Source organism: Podarcis erhardii (genome assembly GCF_964252035.2).
Source record: "Podarcis erhardii genome assembly, chromosome: 5".
In the NCBI taxonomy this organism is placed as follows: domain Eukaryota; kingdom Metazoa; phylum Chordata; class Lepidosauria; order Squamata; family Lacertidae; genus Podarcis; species Podarcis erhardii.
The window spans coordinates 67453468-67475889 of record NC_138509.1 but is presented as its reverse complement, the minus strand read 5'-3'; the positions used below and the strand labels follow the sequence as shown (position 1 = coordinate 67475889).

Below are 22422 nucleotides of genomic sequence, written 5' to 3'. Positions count from 1 at the left end.
CTTTTTAATAGGACGTATTTAGTTTTCAGGTGTCTCCTAATATAAACCCTATCAAGCTGAATGAACTAGCAATTCGTAAACGTTTGACTATCCATGGAAGAGAAGATGAAGAAGTTGATCCTTCTGACTATGTTCTGCAAGTTAGTGGAAGACTGGAATATGTTTTTGGGGACCATCCATTAATTCAGTTCCAGGTATTCTTTTCTTTTCTTTTCTTTTAAAGCAATATGATTGTTTAGGAGGTGTGCCTTCAAAAAATAATCAGATATTGAGTGGGTGGACATTGGTGTTTTCTCCCAAGATGTCTATTTTTTTACTTCTTTGGTAATGTCATACATGAAGAAATATATAATTGGACAATTCAGATGTGAACTCTGTGTTTTGCTCTACAATACCTCTTCTAGGTGCTTTGTTGCCCAAGCACCCAAAAATATGAAACATTTTTGAAAATGAATCAAGAGTTGCTGCAAATCTTTTAAGTGTGAATGTGCTTGACTGGTTAATTGCTTTTTTGAAAGCATAAATGACCCCAAATGATTCCCCCCCCCTTCCTTTTTGAAGTATATATATGGACCTAAATAAAACATGCTTTAAGGACTTCATGTTTAATTTTCAGCATGCAAATAACAGATTCATTGCCTCTCTTCCTTTCTCAGTATATCCATCGTTGTGTGATGAGCAGAGCCCTTCCTCAACTCACTCTTGTTGAATGCAGCACCATAAAAAAAATGTGTGATCAGGAAATGGTGGCTATAGAAGCTGCCATAAACCGAAAACCAGGCAACCCTCCTGTTCCTCTACCACCCAAAAAAACACGTGTGAGTTTTCTCATTCATTTTAAGAACTGTTGCATTCATGTCTGGAAGGTACAAGCAAATCATTTAAAAATGCAGCTTAAAGTTGACTGTTAGTTAATGTTTGTATTGCTACCTCCATAAGCCATTCTTGGCAAAAGAGAAACATTCTTTGCAGAAGAGAGACATTGATTTAGTGCGGGGCTGTTTTTTAAGCAGCATGATCTTCAAATGTATGCGTTTCTCAAAAGGCCTGGAAATCTCTCATTGCTGTTTCCTTTCTACAACAGTTGACTCAAAGTGTATGGGATATTAACAATCCTTTCAAGGTAGTCCTAGTGAATGGCAACAAGTTGAACACAGAAGAGACAGCTAAGGTAACTAAATTCCTCCCCAACACAAGTGATGTTTCTGCTGGTCGTCTTAACAAATTTCCTTTGTTTGTCAAGGCTGCATTTGATTTGATTATTTAACAAACAAGTGCCTGATTTAAATACCAGTAGTCTAAATGACTACATGATTACAATTGGCTTGAATCTCTGGCTGAGCTCTAAATCAAAAGCTACAGAGTGACGCTAAATGATACTTGTCTTGAAAAATATTTAGATAGACAGAAATATCATGACATAAGGTGATATGTGAACTCTTAATCAATCTGCAAATTTAACTGAAACTGAAAGATATTCCTAATTTTATGGCATTAATATGTAAATGTTTTTGTAAATGTTCAGATGAATTTCCAGCTTTTAAAAGATTTGCAAGTATAATCTGGTTATACTAAGCATTTTGCTCTGTACTTAGTTCACTGAAGATGCTGAATGTAGAAGCAAATGAAATGGTATTTCCTGTAAAAAGAATGCATTTTAAACCAAGGTTGTAACACAGGCATCCCCAAACTCGGCCCTCCAGATGTTTTAGGACTACAACTCCCATCATCCCTAGCTAAGAGGACCAATGGTCAGAGATGATGGGAGTTGTAGTCCCAAAACAACTGGAGGGATGAGTTTGGGGATGCCTGTTGTAACATGTAAGAGCTTACTGCACAAACTCCTTCCTATGCATTTTGCCTATGAAATAGAATGGCAGGCATTTTCCCTTGTTTGTTTGGCATACAGATAAGTGAATGAATGAATTTTCAGCTGGAGAAGACAAAAAAAAAATATGAATGGGCTCATAGTGTGGCATGACTGGCATGATGTTTAAAACAATTCACTGACCTTTCAGGGCAAATTGTTTTGAACAAAAATCAGTTCAAGTTTTTATATACTGAAAGGGAGACAAATGCAGTAATTGCTAAGGAGAAGCAGAATTCCATAAAGCTATTTTTAAGAAACATGTTTTACCATTTTGCGTTTTATGTAATCTTTGTTTTTATATTGTATTTTTATGTTGTGAACCGCCCTGAGATCTACAGATGAAGGGTGGTATACAAAATTAATTAATTAATATATAATATCGTTTCCCTGTTTGTTATTTTGGATGAATATTGCAGAAATTATGCATATCTATAATCCTAGCAATCTTTTTCTTCCTGAAAACAGAAGAGAGAGAGAAAAGAGATTGTGCAATGATCTGTTTAAAAAATGGGACAATAATGTGTGCAGCAAGTTTTTGTCTACATTTTCAAAAAAAACCCAGTGCTCAGTGCTTCATTTAAGCTGCTATTTAAGATTTTGCCACAAAGATTTGTCAGAAATAAACCACATTTAAAATCAGGGAGATTTAGCATTAGTTCTGGCTAAAACCCATTCCGTAAGCTTTGAAGGAAATCTGATTGTGAGTGACTAACTTTTTTGCTTGTATTGCTATTTTGAAAAGTGCTTTTCGGCAAAGGTACCTTAGACAGCCCAAAAAAGTTCGGTAATTATATTAAAGAGAAAGGACTACAGCTTTAGGAATACATTGTGGTTTGTTGTTTTTTTTAAAAAAAGCTATGTTTACATAGGAATATCACTCCATTAGGACACAGTGTAGAATATTAAGGCATGTGCCAATTATATGCACTTGAAAATAATCACATATCTTTACGTGCATACTAATTTGCAATTCAAAAACAAATTGAACCATTTCCCAGTTAAAATAATTGCCTCCAAAGATTCAAAGGCATACTGAATCGTCATTATTATTCCTGTTCTAGAAATATAAGCAAAAATATGTGTGTGAGGTTAGTTATGCTTCTTGTCACCATCTACTCTCCTAATTGGTAAACTTTGTGCCCAGTCATGAGAAGCAAAATATTTACCATCAGTTTACCTTGGCAATACCCACAGATTGCTTAGATCTTCAGCGTAGCTAATTCTCTAGCACATAGCATAAGAACACTAATTAGGGCAAATATTCCAAAGCTGCCTTGCCTTCTTTCTAAGCAGGAAATACTTCTAGGTAAATAATCCTTACTCTCTGGAATGTGTTTGGATACTTCCCTGTCATGTCTCTCTTGCAGGTTCATGTCAGGGCTGGTCTCTTCCATGGAACTGAGCTCCTTTGTAAACCTATCGTAAGCTCAGAAATATCTGGGAGAAATGACCATGTTTGGAACGAACCCTTGGAATTTGATATCAACGTCTGTGATTTGCCAAGAATGGCTAGGCTGTGCTTTGTGGTCTATGCTGTGATGGATAAAAAGAAAAAAAATAATCCAAGCAAGACACTTAATCCGTCCAAATACCAGACCATTAGGAAAGCTGGCAAAGTGGTAATGGATTCGTTTCTTTACATTCCTGTTCGTTGTACTGGGAAGTCTCTGCATGTGTTTTGCATACTTTTCATTTCCATAGCTTTTTAAAATTCTGAACTTCAGAGTGAAAGTCAGGATATATACTGATATATATATACACACATATACATATACACACATACATAGAGAGAAAGAGAGAGAAATATATATATTTACACACACACACACTTGAGTATGTACTATTAATTTTTAAACAGGGGGATAGGACCAAATAATAATAATCTTGCCTCACTGTATTTTCTACTTGATTCTCATTTCTACCATTTCTGAATTTCACATACTGTTCTACATTTGAATATAATAAAAGGAATAAAGGTCAATGCTTCATATATATATATATATATATATATATATATATGCAGGTTTTGGTGTCCTCGGGTGTCTTCCCGTGTAAAAGTTGGGGTGTCTAGGCGACGTTTCGACGAGGTCTCACTCGTCATCTTCAGGCTGGTGCTTTCGGCTTCTTGTTACTGGAACAGAGCTCTGTTCCAGTAACAAGAAGCCGAAAGCACCAGCCTGAAGATGACGAGTGAGACCTCGTCGAAACGTCGCCTAGACACCCCAACTTTTACACGGGAAGACACCCGAGGACACCAAAACCTGCATTCCTGTACCCGTGAAAATCTACGAAAGCATATATATATATCGGTATATATTCACATATTGCTTTCTGCCAGACGATAATAAATGCCATGCTGGTATTCTAGATTGCACAAATCGTGTTCAGCCTAGTTCTCAAGAGTTTTTCCACACTGTGCATGGAAGTCAGGTTTGCTGAGGCTTTGCTTGCTTTTCCATGGTGTTTCTCATAACAAACACAATTGCACTCTACATTGTTGTGTGCGTGTTGTATGCACTAAACTATTTTCATGACCCAGAGCAGGGTTTCCGAAACTTGAGTCTTCAGCTGTTTTTGGACTACAACTCCCATCATCCTTAGCAGCACCAGTGGTCAGGGGTTATGGGAAATGTAGTCCAAAATCAGCTGGAGGGACCCCCCTCCCTGTTTGGGAAACCCTGCTCCAGAGGAAAGAATTCACCTAATATGATGCACCTCGTCCGTCATGTAGTTCTAGCATCTTATACTACAGGGGTGGCCAACTCCCAAGAGACTGCGATCTACTCACAGAGTTAAAAACTGGCAGTGATCTACACCCTTTTTTGGGAAGGAAGGCCTGTTTTGGGGGGTTCAGGTCAAAGTTGAGCTTTTTTTTAGGAATGAGCATTTAGGATTTTTCCAAATCCACATCACAACTTCTTTTTCTCTGTGTGTGTTATGTGTGCGTGTTGTTCCATTGTCTTAAGGTTTTGAATCCACTATGGCCTCATCTTCAAACAGTATGATTTTTTCATTGCAGCACTACCCTGTCGCATGGGTCAATACTATGGTGTTTGATTTTAAAGGACAATTGAAAACTGGAGACCTCGTACTGTACAGCTGGTCGTCATTTCCTGGTAAGGCTTAATTTGTGATAAGAAGCTGCTTGTGCCATCAGCTATGCAGTGTTACTCCATCCATTTCAGAGGGGCTGCCTTGCTTAGGCTTCCACAAAAGCCCCTCTGAAACTGAATGAAGACTTCGTAGCATCAGATCACAATCCATTCAGTACTTCCTGTAATACAGACTTCAGTGTCTCCTGAGCACATGAAGATAATGATTATGGTTATAAAACGCAGATAGAATATGGATAATAAAATATGCCTCGTAATATAAAAAAAATGCAAATGTTACCTTGAGGTAAAATAAAGAAATTTCTTAGTGCAGGAAAAGCACTATTATGGCAAATTTTGACTCTGATGTTTTTCACTTAACTCATGTGACATGGGCTTGGAGCAACTGTTCAGCTAAGGTGCAGCTTTGGCTGAATGCATGAAATAACTTGGTCTGGAATAGTAGCCATTCTATAGGATAATCACTGCATGACTACAGACTGAATTGGCATTATTAATTCAATGGATCCTTACCAGTTCCTGCTGACTAAACATTTTGCCTTTTTTGCAATTTGAGGTTCTTTTAAAATGCAGAACATAGCAAAAAGTGAAAGTCGGTATTTTTATAACAGATATTGTATCCCTGGAATGGAATTGCTAGCTTTTTCTCTCTTTAGAAAAAGAAACAAATCCAGCCCCAAAAGTAATCCCCACCCTCACATCAAAGTTTTAGCAGAAATTTCTGGTAAAATAGTGCCAAACCACTTCATTGACTTGTGTGTGCTCCTTGGTTTAAAGGAAAGAGTTATCTCTGTGCTGCCAGTACATTATTCCAAACCTCACTGGTCCTCAAGTCCATGAAGGCTGCAGTCTTCTGCACAGAAAGGGTAGCCCTTCAGATGTTGTTGGACCGCATCCCTAACCACATCTAGCAACAGCTGGAGGGCCCCATTGGCTATACTTGCCATGTACATTTAATTGGGAGCAAGGCCTGTTGTACTATACATTTGGCAGTAGCTTTATAACTACAGTGGAACCTCGAGTTGTGGACGTAATCCGTGACGGAGGCATGTCCGCAACCCGCAGCGTTCGCAAGCTGAAGTGCCACGTCTGTGTAGGCGCCGGCACGATTTGGCGCTTCTGCACGAGCAGCAAAACTCAGAAGTGACCTGTTCCAGTACTTCCAGGTTTCCCGTGGTCCGCAACCTGAAAAAAACATAACCTGAAGCAAACATAACATGAGGTATGACTGTACACCAGTCACAATGTTCGATATGAAGCTAATGACATGTCCAACATCTACCACTGAAACAGGATATCAGTACTTGAAATCCAACATAGTAAGGATAATCCTGAATGGAGCTTAATTCATCTCCTCGTCACTTCTGTTATAGCAAGTCTGCTACATTTTTTATTATGGATTTAAAATAGAAATAGACCACTGTAGACTTTTCCAACCTCTGGGATTTGTAAACTTGTTTCTGCATTGAATTAAAAGGTATCTCTTACGCCCAGATGGGAATGGTCCAGGAGTAGAAGAGCAGTTCTGTGCATCACAGTGTGATGAAATTATTGCACTTCGTTTCAGGGTCGGGGGCCATGGATGGGTAGAATGTGTGTGAGATTTCTATGAAAGTCATCAGTGGAAGTTGACCACCTCTCCCAGCTTGCCTTGCTTGCCTTGTGACTTTTAAAACCCAACCTCTAAAATTAAAATTATATAGGAAATAAAAGTTGGCTCTGCTTACTTGAGGCTCTTACTGTGGCTCTAGGAGCTTTTCTGCTAATGTGGCCTGCCTGCCTTGAATTTTGTTTAGCTATGCAACAGATTGAATGCTATTAAATATAAACACAAAATGTGTATTCTGGTTGCCTAGATGAACTTGAAGAAATGTTGAATCCAATGGGAACTGTACAGACAAATCCATACACTGAAAATGCAACAGCTTTGCAGATAAAATTTCAAGAATATTCCAAATTTCCTATTTATTACCCTCCCTTTGATAAGGTAAGATTGTTATGGGTTCTTGTATTTTCTTTTCCTCCATGCATGATCCTGAATGCATTCTCTCTAACTTTACAGAGTTGCTCCTCAGTTGTTGCTGTTGTAACGACAGTCAAGTATATGAATATGTGTCTACAAAAAGTTGACTAAACTTGGAAAACATTTTGGCTAACTGCATGTATGCAGATGCACATGTGCACACACATGCACGTGCACACACAGACACACTGCTCACAAAGGATTACATTCTATACACACTGCAGCTACTGAGTAGAAGTGTATATGATTACCCTGCAAGGTAGTCACAAAAAATCAGTGGGAATGAAGTTAGTCATGACTAACATTTCCCTTGGTTATGACTAAGTGTAGTTCACTAACAGAACAATCCCAGTTCCCTGCTGCTGCCACCAAAGCTCTGCAGAGCAACAGACCCACATCCTGGCCACTCATGGTGGCAGGGTGGGGGACAGGCAGATCAACCCTGATCCCTGTACCCGCTCCACACTGGTGCAGTGATCAAGCTTGTTGCCAGCCGGTACCAGCTATAAGAGCATCTCAGGATCCAACAGATCTTGGGCTGGCTTAGCTCCCTCCTCAGGGTACCCCATTTTGGGGCTTTCCACTGTTTCGGCATACCTGCCCTTCTCCTATTAGTGCTAATTTTAACCAAGGGTGATACAATGGTACCTCAGGTTACATATGCTTCAGGTTACAGACTCCGCTAACCCAGAAATAGTGCTTCAGGTTAAGAACTTTGCTTCAGGATGAGAACAGAAATTGGGCTCTGGCTGCGCTGCAGCAGCAGGAGGCCCCTTTGGCTAAAGTGGTGCTTCAGGTTAAGAACAATTTCAGGTTCAGTAAGGATCTCCGGAACGAATTAAGTACTTAACCCGAGGTACCACTGTATATAACTCCATCTTAAGAAACAGTCAACAAACATACCCATCTTGGAGACCAGAGTATAATCTGAGCCAAGCTGATGACCCATGTCCATTTTCCTACTTCTACTGCAAATGTATCAAGGCTGTTGAACCCAAGGATTTTTTATTACAGTTCTGCCAAATGGAAAGTGTAAGAGAAATGTTTTAAACTTGGGGGATCACAGAGTGCACAACTCTAGCCAAAATAAATCTGACCTTTTGGGGACCATAGTGTTTCAGAGTCTACGTGCTCCTGGGCTAATTCTTTCCGTACATGAGGCTGTTTTCAGTTCTGTTGTTGTGCGTTAGAAGATGCAGTGCACTAATCCAGTCCCTGTTGAACTATGCACTTTGTTTACATAGGAGTATTGTGGCATAATGTACACGCATTTATATACTGCACTTAGCAAAAGGATTTGGGAAAGAAGAGCATAAATATTTTATTTACTTACATGACTTTTCAAACTAGAGAGATCATACCGTTTGATCATCTTTAATTTCATTGTTCTCCAACATTGTCATTTAATTCCTGTCTGGTGTTTGTTGTTGCAGATACTTGAAAAGGCAGCTGAAATTGCAAGAAATAATGATAGCTCTGGTATGGCAGTAAGTATCAAAGGTGAAACAATTATCCCTCCCCCATTTAAGACTTAGAACAAGATGTATTTTTATTACCCTCCCACTGCTTGTCCAGAAAGCATCTCTTCAAGCTGTAGTGAAGTTGTTCTGCACTTTCAAAATTATATTTTTAAAGGACAGGGTAAACACACAAAACCTGTTCATTTCCCTACAACCCACTGAAGGCCAAGTCCACATTATGGTCATATTTTTAATATGATTGCAAATTTGGAATCCTAAACAAATTTGAACAACTTGGTTGTCATAGCCTATAATTTTAATGTTGTGAAATTATAGCTTAAATGATATGCCATTCAGCATAGTGCACAAATTCCTCACTAATGTGCAAAATAATAAGAATTAATTATATCAACAAAATATTTCATCTGAATAACTGATCTTCTAAGAATACCCCGTTCTATTTTACACAACTTGAGTGTAGATAATAAATTCACATGCTAATGGCCTCTTGAATGTAGAGACTTTATAAACAATTTTTGCCACTCATGATATATTAAGCTTCATTTGAAACTCACTGAAACGTCTTCTGTACACATGTTTAATTTATGTGGAATAGAAAGTCAGAAGAGATAGCATGTATAGTCATTTTAAAACGTTAAGTCTTTGGTGGTGGTGGTGGTGGTGGTGGTTGTTACAGTTCAATAACAGATGTTGGAAATGCAAAAGTCAGTTTTTAGCATTACCTGCAAAACTGCTTTAGTTTTAAAGTATTAGTGACTTGTTCCTCAGTTTTGGTTTTGGCTTCATGTGCTCTTTTTCATCCTTTGCATACTAGCATTTAAGTTGCTAGAAATGCTTTTTTCATCAGTTGTGTGGGTCTAGAGACATCTACAGTGCCTGTGCAGCACATATAAGCCTCCAGCATGGCTCAGCAGAAATATTTCCCAGATTAAACGGGGAAATAGCAGTAGTGCCCTCTAGCGTTGAAGTGCACACTTGCTGAAGTTGAGTATTAAAATATATACAGGGTGAGTCCTTTAAAAGAGGCCCCGTGGATACAGAGTACACATGTTCCACGGGGCCTCTTTTAAAAGACTCACCCTGTATAATGCACATTAGTTGCTAGCAAGGAGAGTTCATGCTGTTCTAGCTTCATGCCATTTGGACATGCAGTATAGAAACAGGCACATTTCTCTCAGCATTATATGCATAACTTGTAAACGGTGGTTCTCGACCTTTAACCAAAGGGCCGTGGTGGCAAAAAGTTCTACATTGAGCTAAAGGAGATCATGGAAAGGGACCCCTTGTCTCAGCTGTGTGAAAATGAAATGGATCTCATTTGGACTTTACGGTATGACTGTCGTGAAAACTTCCCACAATCCCTACCAAAGCTGTTGCTCTCTGTCAAATGGAACAAACTTGAAGATGTTGCTCAGGTAAGAGGGGAAAAAATACCTGTACAGCAATAATAGTGATGCCAGGGGCAGAATGTGAGCAATTGTCGAGGCAATGTGGGAGATTTTATTTTAATTGCCATTAACTGCTCATCAGTGAAACCAACTGCCATTAAATGGATCTTGTTTTTCTTAGGTCTTCTAAGGTGCCACAACATTCTTCCTTGTTTTTAGTGGACTTTGTATAGCTACTGCTCTGCACCCTCTTTGTCAGCAGTGCTTGATCGGAAAAAGAAGAGATTGTTTACCTACTGTTATAGATGTTGTTGTTGTTTAGTCGTTTAGTCATGTCTGACTCTTTGTGACCCCATGGACCAGAGCACGCCAGGCACTTCTGTCTTCCACTGCCTCCCGCAGTTTGGTCAAACTCATGCTGGTAGCTTCGAGAACACTGTCCAACCATCTCATCCTCTGTCGTCCCCTTCTCCTTGTGCCCTCCATCTTTCCCAACATCAAGGTCTTTTCCAGGGAGTCTTCTCTTCTCATGAGGTGGCCAAAGTACTGGAGCCTCAGCTTCATGATCTGTCCTTCCAGTGAGCACTCAGGGCTGATTTCCTTCAGAATGGATAAGTTTGATCTTCTTACTGTTATAGATAGGGTCAACCTAATGTGAACAAGGCACTGACTCAGGGATGGTGCCTGTTGTTTTCCTGATTGCTGAACTCACACCAGCCCAAGTCAGCCTGGCCCAACCATCAGGGGTGATTAGAGTAGCAATCCACCAACTCTGGAGGGCTACAAATACTCCATCCCTGCTCTTAACTGCTAAAGCTTGCATTTTGCCAGTTTAGGCTTGCCAGCTCCTATGGAAATACTACACACATACTAATTCCCCATATACGTATTTCCAAACAAACATGCATTTTGTGGGTCAGTATCACCTGTCTGGTATTCCTACGTATAGTAATTGTGCCACTTCATAGAAGATGCACAAGCATTGCACACAAGTAGCAGTGACTATTCCTGACTCTGCTTCTGAAATCCAGGAAGACTAGCATCTTTCTGACACTAAACAGAAGCTTCTCAGGCTCTGCCTGCCTGCCTGCCTGCCTTTGAGGAAGCCCCCCACCCCTCTGACTCCCCTAAGGTGTGGAGGAAGAAACAGCTGAGATACATTCCAGAGTCAGACATCATGATATATCAGCATATCACAGTATTTAGCTGTTGATACATCTCATTGTTGAAAACCAGATATTACCCTGGCCAGGCCTAATGTCCACAGTTAATTAGTCCTAAGCAGATAACCTTGATCAGTGCAAAAGACAGACCCTCACGTTCCACATGTGGACAGCAGGTTGATGCATATGAGAGTTTGCCATATAAAACTAGCCAGTACCCCAGGCTTTCTAGAATCTGCAATTAATTCTTCAGGGTTGAACTAAATTGCCTGCCTCGGTCACAGTCAAGATCAGACAGCTATACTAAATGAATGATTCTATCAAGTGGCAACACATCATAGAAGGAGCTCCAGATAATCCTAAGTGACTTATCTGATGCCACATCCGATTTGTTGCCCTCCCCACAAACACCTCCTTTGCCCATTTTTCCTCTGCTGCTTCATTAGCCATACTCGGATCTTTATGCTTGTTCTGTTCTGCCCTCTGGTGGGCGGTTCTGCTGCTGCTGCTAGAAAAGCAAAGCCAGCTATTCCCAGCCTCTTTTTCCCAATTGCATTTCCACCTAGATGAAAATAGAAATGCACCCCCTGAATTATGGCTTTCTCTAAAGTCAGGGGTGGGGAAGGGTACCTGTGATTTATTCTATATAGTTGTTCAACACAGTTCACCTTCCTTCCTCAGGAAATCTGCCCATGGATATTCTTAAACATGTATCTATTTAGTCTTGCTTAGTTATGTGTGTGTTTATTTTCCTTAACAGCTTCAGGCTCTTCTCCAGATATGGTCCAAGCTGCCTCCCAGAGAAGCATTAGAGTTATTGGATTTCAATTATCCAGATCAATATGTAAGAGAATATGCCGTGGGCTGTTTAAGGCAGATGAGGTGAGTTTGCTGGCAACTTTTATTTCAACAGCTGACTCAAAGAATTTAAATGCAGCCACAATGAAAAGACTCGGTGACTTTCACCCTGCATGAAATAAATCTTACAAATTAAGGAGCAGGCAGCCTCTTCAGTGTCCAGCTGTGGGCTAGGCTGCGATCCCAGTTTACTGATCGTATCAGTGGAACGGGAGTGGGTGGTCCTCCTTTGGGAAGTGCTGTCCAGTTGAGACAGAAGAAGGCTTCCTTTGGTATCTGGGTCAAAAGCCTTAAGGAAAGCTGATGGGTTTTTAAAGGTTTGCCTAGAATATAATGCTTTCACATATTACTTAACTGGAGAACTGCTTTGCAGAACTCAGAGAAGTGCAGATTTTGAAGGAAGACAAAGCTTCAGTTTGTGCATTGTTTCAGAAAGTGTGGATTTGGTAGGTTCATCTTTAAATGTGAATTGAATCCATTTTCCCTCCTATGTATGTCACTGATGTCCTCTGTCTACAGTCCTATCCAAACATCTGGGAATAAGCTTCACTGAAAATCGTGAAACATACTTTTGAGTAAGCGTGCTTAAGTTTGCCATGCGTACATCCAATTTGCTTGTGGATGTTAAAAACTATGTATTTTCAAGAAGCTTCTCAGCTGGTTTTTTTTTTGGTTTTTTTTTTAAATTATCTACTTAAAATATTCATGGGCTTAATGCCATTTTTGCTCCAGGAAAGAAATGGGATATTATCAGTTGCAATGCTGCTATGCTCCTATTTTCCTTGACTTCTCAAGAGTACTGGATGTTATGTACAACATTTTTGTATTATTTTCAAGGCTAAATTGTTAACAACATATTTTGACTTCAATAAAATGTAAACAAGGTGATTTGCTCTGTCAGGCTGGTCTAGACTTGTGTAATGAACCAGTACTGCTGATAGAGTTGTTCTTAGATTTCTTTTAATTCATTCTAGGTATATTCATTATTAACTCCTCGATGCGATAAAATAATTGAATGCCTATGTAATATTTTTTGGGGGGGGATGACTTTTCATTTGACATACTTTTCAGGAGAGTAGTTTTAGTCACTGTACAACATGTTAATTTGTTTGGACATCTTTTCTTTCTTTTTTTGCTGGGCTGCAAGTAGATGCAACTATTTGGTAGTTCAGCAGTGTTTTATTTTGTCACCTGTAATAGTTATTCTTTTTCACAAATAAATGAGTGAACAATGTTTCCTCCTTAGGTTAAAAAAACAAACAACCCATTACTTCAAATTTCATTTCAAACCCAAACAGCTGCAAACTAGCTTTTCTTTTCTTTTTTAAAAGATGTTGTAAGCACAGGGAAGCCAGAAAGCAGTTACTGAACTTGCCTGATGATCTTTAAGACAAATTCATATGACTGATATTGAATACTTTGTACACCTATCAGAGATATGTGCTATGAATGATAAGAAATGTTGCTGCTGTTTAAATCCTTCTGGTTCCTATCCTCTGATTTTATTCATTGCACATCATGCATTTGCTTTATATATCATGAACATGTTTCTAATCTGATGCATTTCATGTTGAGAATTTCCCCCCTGTTCATTTAATGCATCTTCCCACAACTAAGCTAGTTTCTTGGGTTTTCTTTATCTTCTTCCAGTGATGAAGAACTTTCTCAGTATCTTCTGCAGCTTGTGCAAGTATTGAAATATGAACCTTTTCTCGACTGTGCTCTCTCCAGGTTCCTGCTAGAGAAAGCTCTGGCAAATAGGAGGATAGGACAGGTGCTGTTTTGGCATTTGAGGTAAGGCTTGCTCATCTATTGACATGCACACATATAAATTACCTCTCTTCTGCAGAAATCCTGTAGCAATTTACTGATACCATGATTTTGGTGTCTTTGAGACTAGTCTCATCCTCCCTTCATTTATATGTTCTGTCAGAAAAACTGGAAAATGAAGAATCTCCTGTTATGAGACCAAGCTTCTTAGCCCTAATAGATGTGATGAGAAACTCTTAAGGCTGAGCTAATGTCTCAGGAACCAAAAGGGATCTAGATGAATCTTCCAGCAAGGGTGTAGGAAAATTTGTAAACCGTTTTCAGGCTCTTTTGTTTGTTTGTTTGCTTTTTTACAATTAAGTAGCATATAAATTCTACAAAATAAAAGCAAAAATGTCTAAGACTCCACCTAACTCCTGGCTTTAGATTAATTTTCTTCTTGCCACCTTTTGGCATGTTCTTTGCCTTCAAAGAAGAAACTGTCCTAGCCTGTCTATGTAAAATAAGAGGTGCTATTAGGGAGCAGGATACAGTCTGTCGTATGGGAGGGAGAGTGCTTGAGATTTCCCTTCCAGCTATGCTCTTCCCCAGTTGTCTCACTGCCACGTTGAACAGTAGTGAAGAAGGACTTCAGAAAGATGGTAGATGCTTCTGCGGCACTGTAACCCATCAGAAACCCATCTCTCTGGCAAGGCTCCAGCATGCATTCCTTCTACTACAAAATAAGCTAACAATGTAGAAGAGAAGTCAGGGGAAAACCCTCCCACATAGGAAGGTGCTTGCCAAAACGTTTGACTCCCGCTCTGTTTCCTGTATTTTTGACTGACTTCATGACAAGACTTATGTCTACTCATTTTTATTCCTTTTAGCAAGGTATGATTTGAGAGTTCAGAATGCTTAACTTGGAGCATGGGGTGGACAGCTGTTTTGCAAAGGAGTTGAGTTGTATCATGCTATCCCATATGAAAGGGTACATGCCCACTTGACTTTGAATTTCTTTATTTTTAAGACACTGACATGATATTGTTACATCCATCGTACAACTCCCTAATTATGTAGAATGACTGTGAGAGACGTATTTATACATGGATTTTTTTTCCCCTCTTTTCTTGTAGATCAGAAGTGCACATACCTGCCATTTCAGTGCAGTTTGGTGTGATACTTGAAGCTTACTGCCGTGGAAGCATTGCTCACATGAAAGTACTTTCCAGACAGGTATTGCTTATTTTAAATCTTTACCTTCAAGTCACTCCTGGAGATGCAATGATGGTCCAGGTTGCACATTATACATCGCAGAAACAGTTTGCTATGTACATAGAGAATGCTCCCACTTCACTGTTCCCCTATCAGACAAACCATGATACTAAACCAAAAGCAAAGTATGGCTTAATATTGTGGTTTCAGGGCATAACACTAAGACAGGGATTATAGTTTGTTGTGTCTACTCATCCTAGGAGAGGAGCCATCTCCATGTTCATAGTAAATCATTAACTATGGTTTACTGAGACATATAAATGCTGCCTGTGAATAGGAATGAGATGAGCAAAGAGAGGATAGATGGGTACTATGATGTATAAACAGGTGTCCTGGACATAATCTGGAATTTTAGCAGTCAATCTGATTCTGCCCTTTTGTGTTAGGCTTAAACACCACCTAGCATAGCAGTCGTAATCTTTGCATGCATGCAATTAAATAAGAGCACTGGTCTTTTCTAATGAAATAATTTTGAAAACGGTGCTATTTATAGTTGATTTGTAGGTTGGCAAAAATTTAGATGTGTGGTTTTTTTCCTGTGCAACCATAGTTACCTAATGGAATCTGCATTGCAAAAGAAAATCATTTAACTTTGGAGTATTGAAAATGTCTTCTTTCTTACAAATGTGTTTGAATGAACTCCTAAAAGAGAATGGGAGTCTTAAGCATAATTCAGCACTGATAGGCTTTGGGACTGTGACATTTCTGTGCACTTTCGAGGAGGAAGTGCATGTCAGTGCAATCAAAGAAGGGGCGCAAAAAATTCCCAACTGTGCAAACACGGAAGAAATACAAAGCAGAAATACTTCAAAAAGTTCCTGTTTGTATAGCACAGGTTGCATTTTGTTCCCTTGTTGCTGATGTTTGCACAGCTCCTGGAATTGTGGAAATTAGGGAGCTTTGGGTTTTGACAGATGGCTGACCTGACAGGTCTCCACTGCCTCTCTTCTGTAATCAAACGCCATACAGCTTCCACAGCATCCTGCCAGGCATAAATCAGCTTATCTGTAAGAAAGTTTCAGCCCTTGAACTGTGCCTGATGCATTAAGGTAATTTTTACAACAAATTAAAAACTGTAAATTTGAAAGTGAATCAGTACTGGTGGAGAGAAACCTACTCAGCCTCCTATCCCAAACTTAGTTCGCTTAATAATAAGAGAATCGATCTATGTTGGAGCTGCAGGGAGGTGCATAACACTTTTGCAGTGTTAACACTTAATTATTTTCAAGGCATCCCTGCTGCTTCCTCCTAGAAACTCCCAACAGTAAGTAGATAACAGTTGGAGATAATTGGGAGAAACGGCAAAGCAGAAGTTTCAGTCGGCTCTGTGTTTGTGACTGACGTTTGCCAAAAACAGAGCCTCTATTTTGGCTTGGATTTAGCCTGTAAGCTTTCATCTGGGTTTTGAAGGCACAAGGGCAGAGAGAAATAGCTAAGGATGGGGAGTCTTGTGATCACATTGAAACCATCAGGCATGCATCTGAATAAATGGAATGAGCAAAATATTTTTCTGGTGACCCTGACAGTCGAGATGACAGAAACATTAAGCTTTTTCTTGGATCTAGGTCAGGCACAGGCAAACTCTGGCCAGCCAGATGTTTTGTGACTACAATTCCCATTATCCCTGACTACTGGTCCTGTTAGCTAGGGATGATGGGAATTGTAGTTCCAAAACATCTGGAGGGCCGAAGTTTGCCTATGCCTGATCTAGTTACTTAAGGATCCCTTTCACATTAAAAAAAAACACCTGTGTAGAAGCTGCTTTTTCACAGCTTTATCCCATGGTGCTGACTTTGCACCAGACGGGCAGTGCAGATAATGGGGGTCCTTTCAATGTCAATGCTGCCCAGTCAGAATCGAGGGTAATGCAGTGTTTTCTACAAGATTGATCCCTCCATTTTGATTGACTTAGACTTTGACCTCACAGAGATTTAGAAATTAAAATCTATTCTGCAAATTTATTTCAGGTTGAAGCACTGAATAAGATGAAGACTTTGAATAGTATAATAAAACTGAATGCTGTGAAACAAAGCAGAGCCAAAGGAAAAGATGCAATGCACACCTGTTTAAAACAAAGGACCTACAAAGAAGCCCTTTCCAATCTCCAGTCCCCTCTGAATCCTTCCGTATTGCTTTCAGAACTGTAGTAAGTGAAGTGGTCTCTTGCTTTTACGTACGCTGTAGCTCTTAGGTGGAAGCAGACAGGCAGAAGGCTCTTGCTCTTTGACTTCTGTTGGCTACATTGCTCAGCAGACGCGTTGGCACACAAGGCGGCATGTCTTCATGTGGCTGACAACTCCCTCATGCTTTGACCTGGCTATGTAAGCAAATCTCTGGCTTCCTAAGGTTAAGGTGCCTGTTTTGGTTTGGACTAAAGATTTTTGTGATTGACCTTTCGTACTTAAAATGTGTTCTTACAATACCTTGAATAATAATGTGCCACCTTCAAGTCAGCAATCAGTGACTGACAAAAGATATATTAAATTATCAGAAAACCTACCAGTTTAAGGCTATCTCACGTTGGCACAAGCTCCACAAAGCCTGAAAATGCAAAGCTAAGGCTGATGCCTTGACAGATGTTCTCTGCGTTAAGCAATGTCACACATTTTCCTTCGCACCCACACTTTTCCTTGGTCTTTCAGACCCTAATCCAAATAGGGAGAACGTGTGTGTAAAAAATGAAATATGTTTTCTAAGTTAATATGAGCACTTATTTTCTTGCCTTGGTAGCTGCCAGATAGAGATCCAAGATCTATGGGTTTCAGTGTGGAATTCAAAGTATCACTAAGGAGGTTATTCCATCCATGCAAGCTTTTCTGCTTGCCTGATGGAACAAATTCGCATCTCCTCCCTGACATGCCAGTCTGAGGGTTCTCCCGGCCCTCTAGATTTGGGAAAGTGGGGGAAGAGAGTGACTCTATTTATGCTAGCAGGAGACCTTGTGCTGGCTTCCACTAGTGGAGCAGTTGAGTTGACTCCCTATATATGTAACATACCCCATATACAGAACATGCCAACTTGCCAGTGTACCTTATACTGTAGCAGCAAAATTAAAGTTTTTAAAGGCATTTGTCCAAGTTGCAGTGTTCTGTTACTGAGTTACCTTCAGAGTTATTTTTACCCTGCTACATTTAGGGGGATTGCTCATTTCCCTTTTTAAGTCACTAACATTATTTATTACACTTTGGCCTAGTGTGGAGAAATGTAAATACATGGACTCTAAAATGAAGCCCTTATGGATTGTATACAACAACAAAGTGTTTGGGGGAGATCTGGTAGGGATCATCTTTAAAAATGGAGATGGTAAGTAAACAAAACAACTCCCCCCCCCCCCACTGCTATTATCTTAATTGTGTTACTGTTACCATTGCAATCCTTTCATTTTGTTAAGTGAAAGAGCACTGGATAAATTCTATCATTTCGGTGCTGTTTGTACCACAGTACAGTACTTAATTCATTCCGGAGGTCCGTACTTAACCTGAAACTGTTTTTAACCTGAAGCACCACTTTAGCTAATGGGGCCTCCTGCTGCTGCTGCGCCACTAGAGCACGATTTCTGTTCTCATCCTGAAGCAAAGTTTTTAACCTGAAGCACTATTTCTGGGTTAGCGGAGTCTGTAACCTGAAGCGTATGTAACCCGAGGTACCACTGTACAGTCTGGGAAGAAGAGAGTTTATTCATGGCTTCATTTAACTTCACCACTGTAATTAAGGCAGGGGTTGGGGACCTGTGGCTTTCTAGATAATTCTGGACTACAGCTTCCATCATATAGCTCCCATTATTCTTCACCATTAACCATGGTGGGTGTGGCTGATTTAACATCCAGAAGGCCAAAGGTTCTCCATCCCTGAAGTAGAGGTTTGAACAAATTGCCTTGAATTAATTTGTGTTCGTTGCAATGCACATAACACTGTTGGTCTCTAATTCAAATTTCTTAGTAGCAGCTATTTAATAAAATCACGCCTTCCTGTTTTGCAGATCTACGGCAAGACATGTTAACACTTCAGATGTTACGCCTGATGGATTTACTTTGGAAAGAGGCTGGTCTAGATCTTCGGTGAGAGTGCCTGCAGTTACTAGATTTTCTGTGTTCTTGCCAAGCTCTTGCTTTTCAGAGATGTATAATTAGACTATGAACATGTTGGGCACTACATACAAATGGCAAAGAATCTGCTTCAGATGACTGCACTTTTTATATTATTCATTTTTAACTTCTTGGTAGGGGGTGATATTAGACCTATGGTATATCTGCTTTATTGTATGATTCTATATTCATGTGTTAGTTTTGGCAGTGCAAATAACATTTGGGTTCTGAGCTGCGTATGGCTTTATTCAGATTCATTGCTGGCCACTTTGCTATAAGGAAGTTGTGAACTGAGTTCCTCTCATCTCCAGCAGCATCTCAGCTGCTTGAGTGTTGCATAGCAGAGCCGTCTGTGACTACACCTCCTCCTGGAGCCTTCCATGCATTGTAGGTGTTTTTGTATGATACCATGATTTGTGCTGTCAATATTCAATCGCTAGCAAAATGCCCACCATTGTGGGACACCTTATATATTGCAAAGATATCTAGGAGGCAGTGCATCTCTCTGCACAGTAACAAGTTCAACCCCACTCCAGGATCTCTGTAAGTGAGAGCTGGGCCACAGTTGCAAAAAAAGCACACTTAGCAACAAAATAGGGCAAGACTTTACCCCTGGTAAATTGCAAATACTTGATTAGCCCAAAATATATATATATATCAGTAAATGTCAGATTACATACAAAAGTTTAAACAAAATGCATGCACGCTTCTTGAATCCTGCTCTTGAAATTTAGTGGTTTCAACTTTTTCCACCTGCAGTCACTTCCCTCTCCAAATCACCATTTTATTTTACTTACTAAAATAGTTGCATTCTGTTTTAAAACATAAACCCCAAATCAATCAAATTAGCATTAAAAAAATGAAAATGTAAAGACCCCAAAATATGAGCTTTGGGGAGAAGCCCTGCAACTTTGAGAAGAGATGGCTTCAGTGCCATTGTAAAAAGGCCCTATCATGGGCAGCAGTCTAAAGAGGTGTGGACCAGAGAATAGGGAGGGAGAGCCAGATGAGAAGTCTATTTGGTTCCCTGCTCCTGCACTAAACTGTGGTTCTTAACATTACATGAGAATGAACAGTGTGACTTCCAAATGCTCTGAAGTGCTTCTGATGGCCGTTTGTTGCATGCATGGTCCCTTGTCTCCTGGACCAGAGTCTCTTACATAGGAGTATTACTATGCCGTAAGTTAATAGGACTCTACAGTATTTGCTTATTTTACTTGCTACTGTGCACATTGTTTTACAAAGCTAGGAAGTGTATTCCTGACACACCAGATGGTGATCTTAAGCTCATATCTTAAATATTTTTTGTAGGAGTTGAACAAACAGAATGAGCTTCAGACACACAGCCATAGCCCACGCAGATAAGAGCGGCAGTTGTAAAACAGTGACCTATCAGGCAAATATGCTATTCACGAAGAGGTTCTCTTTAATTATGTCTCTGGTATCAGAAGAATTTAAATATAGATTATTTCAGGAAGTTTATTTGCTTCCTTCAGGGTAAACAGATGAGTGTTTATTTTCCCTGAAGTCATATATTGATTTACCATCTCTTTTGGTAACAGGAAAAATATTTGGAGATACTTTTCTTCCAAATAAGCATCTTGAATTTTGCTAAGAGTTAGGGTAAGGTCTCCCTATCTGGCATATGTCAAACAATAAAAATGAGAAGGTTGAGCAGTTGTTTTGCGTTTGCTGCCTCCCTAATGTAGGGTGGAGCTTATAAATCTCGCCCACATACTTTGTTGGCAATCAGCGCTGAGTTTGGAAGAGCTATTTGAAATGATTTCTCTGATTCACTCTTATCTGAGGCTGACTTAAGGAAGTGGAGTAGGATGAGGCAGTTCAAAGGTTACTTTTTAAATCTTCCAGGAAATGATTGACCAGCTGTTATAATACGTTTCTTATGTGTCAGTCTTTTTTCCCAAATAATGTTAGGGTTTTTGTTTTGTTTTGTTTTAAAAAAAGGAATGGTAGGCTAAATGAGCTGAGATAAACTCCATCAGAAATCCTTGTGCTTATTTTTATACCTCCTTTTAATTGCAATGTCGGAATCTGTAAGAGGTGTTTAGGTTAGCCAAAACCTACAGGAGCGACTGAATACTTTTTATCTAGGTTGGAGAAAATGGGGCACAGTCTGCTTCTGCTCAGACATAGAGCCTTCTGCTGGATTCCTCAGCTGTCCCAAAACATCTGGAGGGCCAAGTTTGGGGGGTGCCTGGTCTAAGGCAGTGACTACATTGAAGCCCTGTTCTCCATAGAGAGGGAAGCAGAGAGCAGAATGACCAGGCCAGCCTCTGAAGACTGAAACTACGGAGTTTTACAATCTCCTGAGAAAGTGGCATACTCTAAGAATTCTCTGCCTGGAAAGCTCTGGTGCTTAAGTATTCCTCTCCAAGGAAAAAACAACCACAAATTATGAAACTAAAGAGTCTGCCGAATAATGTCATCCTCAATGTATATTCTCATACTTTTGTTCAGTATCCTGCTGCATTACCAAAAGCGGTCACTGCAAGGAGGAACAGGATTCTTGTGACTCAGTCTCCAAATGCTTGGGGCTCACTTTGCTAATACGTCCAGAGCACTGGTGATGGCTGTGCACCATTTCAGACAAATGGAGAGAAGGTGATCTTACCTGGCTTTCCATGCCTTCAGTCCCTTGGTCTGGCACTACCATATCTGCTTTTGGTCCAGTTTTGACAATGGTGTCTATAAAGTGTGTGCCAAAAAGTAAAGGGGACCAGGTGGCACTGTGGTCTAAACCACTGAGCCCCTTGGGTTTGCTGATCAGAAGGTCGGTGATTCAAATCCGCACAACAGGGTGAGCTCCTGTTGCTTTGTCTCAACTTCTGCCAACCTAGCAGTTTGAAAGCACACCAGTGCAAGTAGATAAATAGGTACCACTGCAACAGGGAGGTAAACGGTGTTTCCTTGCTCTCTTTACCTTTACCTTTACCTTAAATTAATAGGGTTGCCAACTTTTTCCTTTTTCTATTGGCATTCTATGCTTTCAACCATTGCCCCAAAGGCAGAAATTCAGCACATATTATTCTGTTAGCATGGAGGTGGAAGTGGCAGGTTAAAGCTTCACCTGTTGAATTTCTGCCTGCCATGTAGCCATTAAAGGATTGCTCTTCTGTTAAGGAAAAAGGGACAACACTAATAACGAGCAATAAGTTTCCTTTTTATGGTTAAAAATGTGGCATGGCTATGGAAAGGATATATTTATGGAACAAATAAAAGTAGGCAAAAGGACACCAAATCAGGGAAGAATCATACAGACAGTGGTAAATATAATACATTTAATGGGCTCTAGGGTGCTCCAATAACCAAGCCTTTGGGAAATGGCAAGACCAGCATCATGAAGTTCTGTGTAATGCAAGCAATTTACTCCTGAGCTGACTCACCCCCTCTACACCA

At 39.9% G+C, this 22422-nt stretch overlaps 1 protein-coding gene across 6 annotated transcripts in view; it reads left to right on the top strand.

Moving 5' to 3' along the window:
- Window positions 1-22422, top strand: part of PIK3CB (phosphatidylinositol-4,5-bisphosphate 3-kinase catalytic subunit beta) — a 108791-nt gene that overhangs the window by 76533 nt on the left and 9836 nt on the right. For all 6 annotated transcript variants that reach the window (XM_081861517.1, XM_081861518.1, XM_081861521.1 and 3 more), the window contains 14 exons: window positions 12-194; window positions 657-818; window positions 1085-1171; window positions 3238-3489; window positions 4890-4986; window positions 6840-6970; window positions 8440-8493; window positions 9714-9902; window positions 11799-11920; window positions 13547-13690; window positions 14782-14881; window positions 16888-17066; window positions 18114-18223; window positions 18900-18978. In XM_081861517.1, coding sequence (XP_081717643.1) covers window positions 12-194; window positions 657-818; window positions 1085-1171; window positions 3238-3489; window positions 4890-4986; window positions 6840-6970; window positions 8440-8493; window positions 9714-9902; window positions 11799-11920; window positions 13547-13690; window positions 14782-14881; window positions 16888-17066; window positions 18114-18223; window positions 18900-18978 — 1889 coding nt within the window. The remainder of the gene's footprint in view (window positions 1-11; window positions 195-656; window positions 819-1084; window positions 1172-3237; window positions 3490-4889; window positions 4987-6839; window positions 6971-8439; window positions 8494-9713; window positions 9903-11798; window positions 11921-13546; window positions 13691-14781; window positions 14882-16887; window positions 17067-18113; window positions 18224-18899; window positions 18979-22422) is intronic.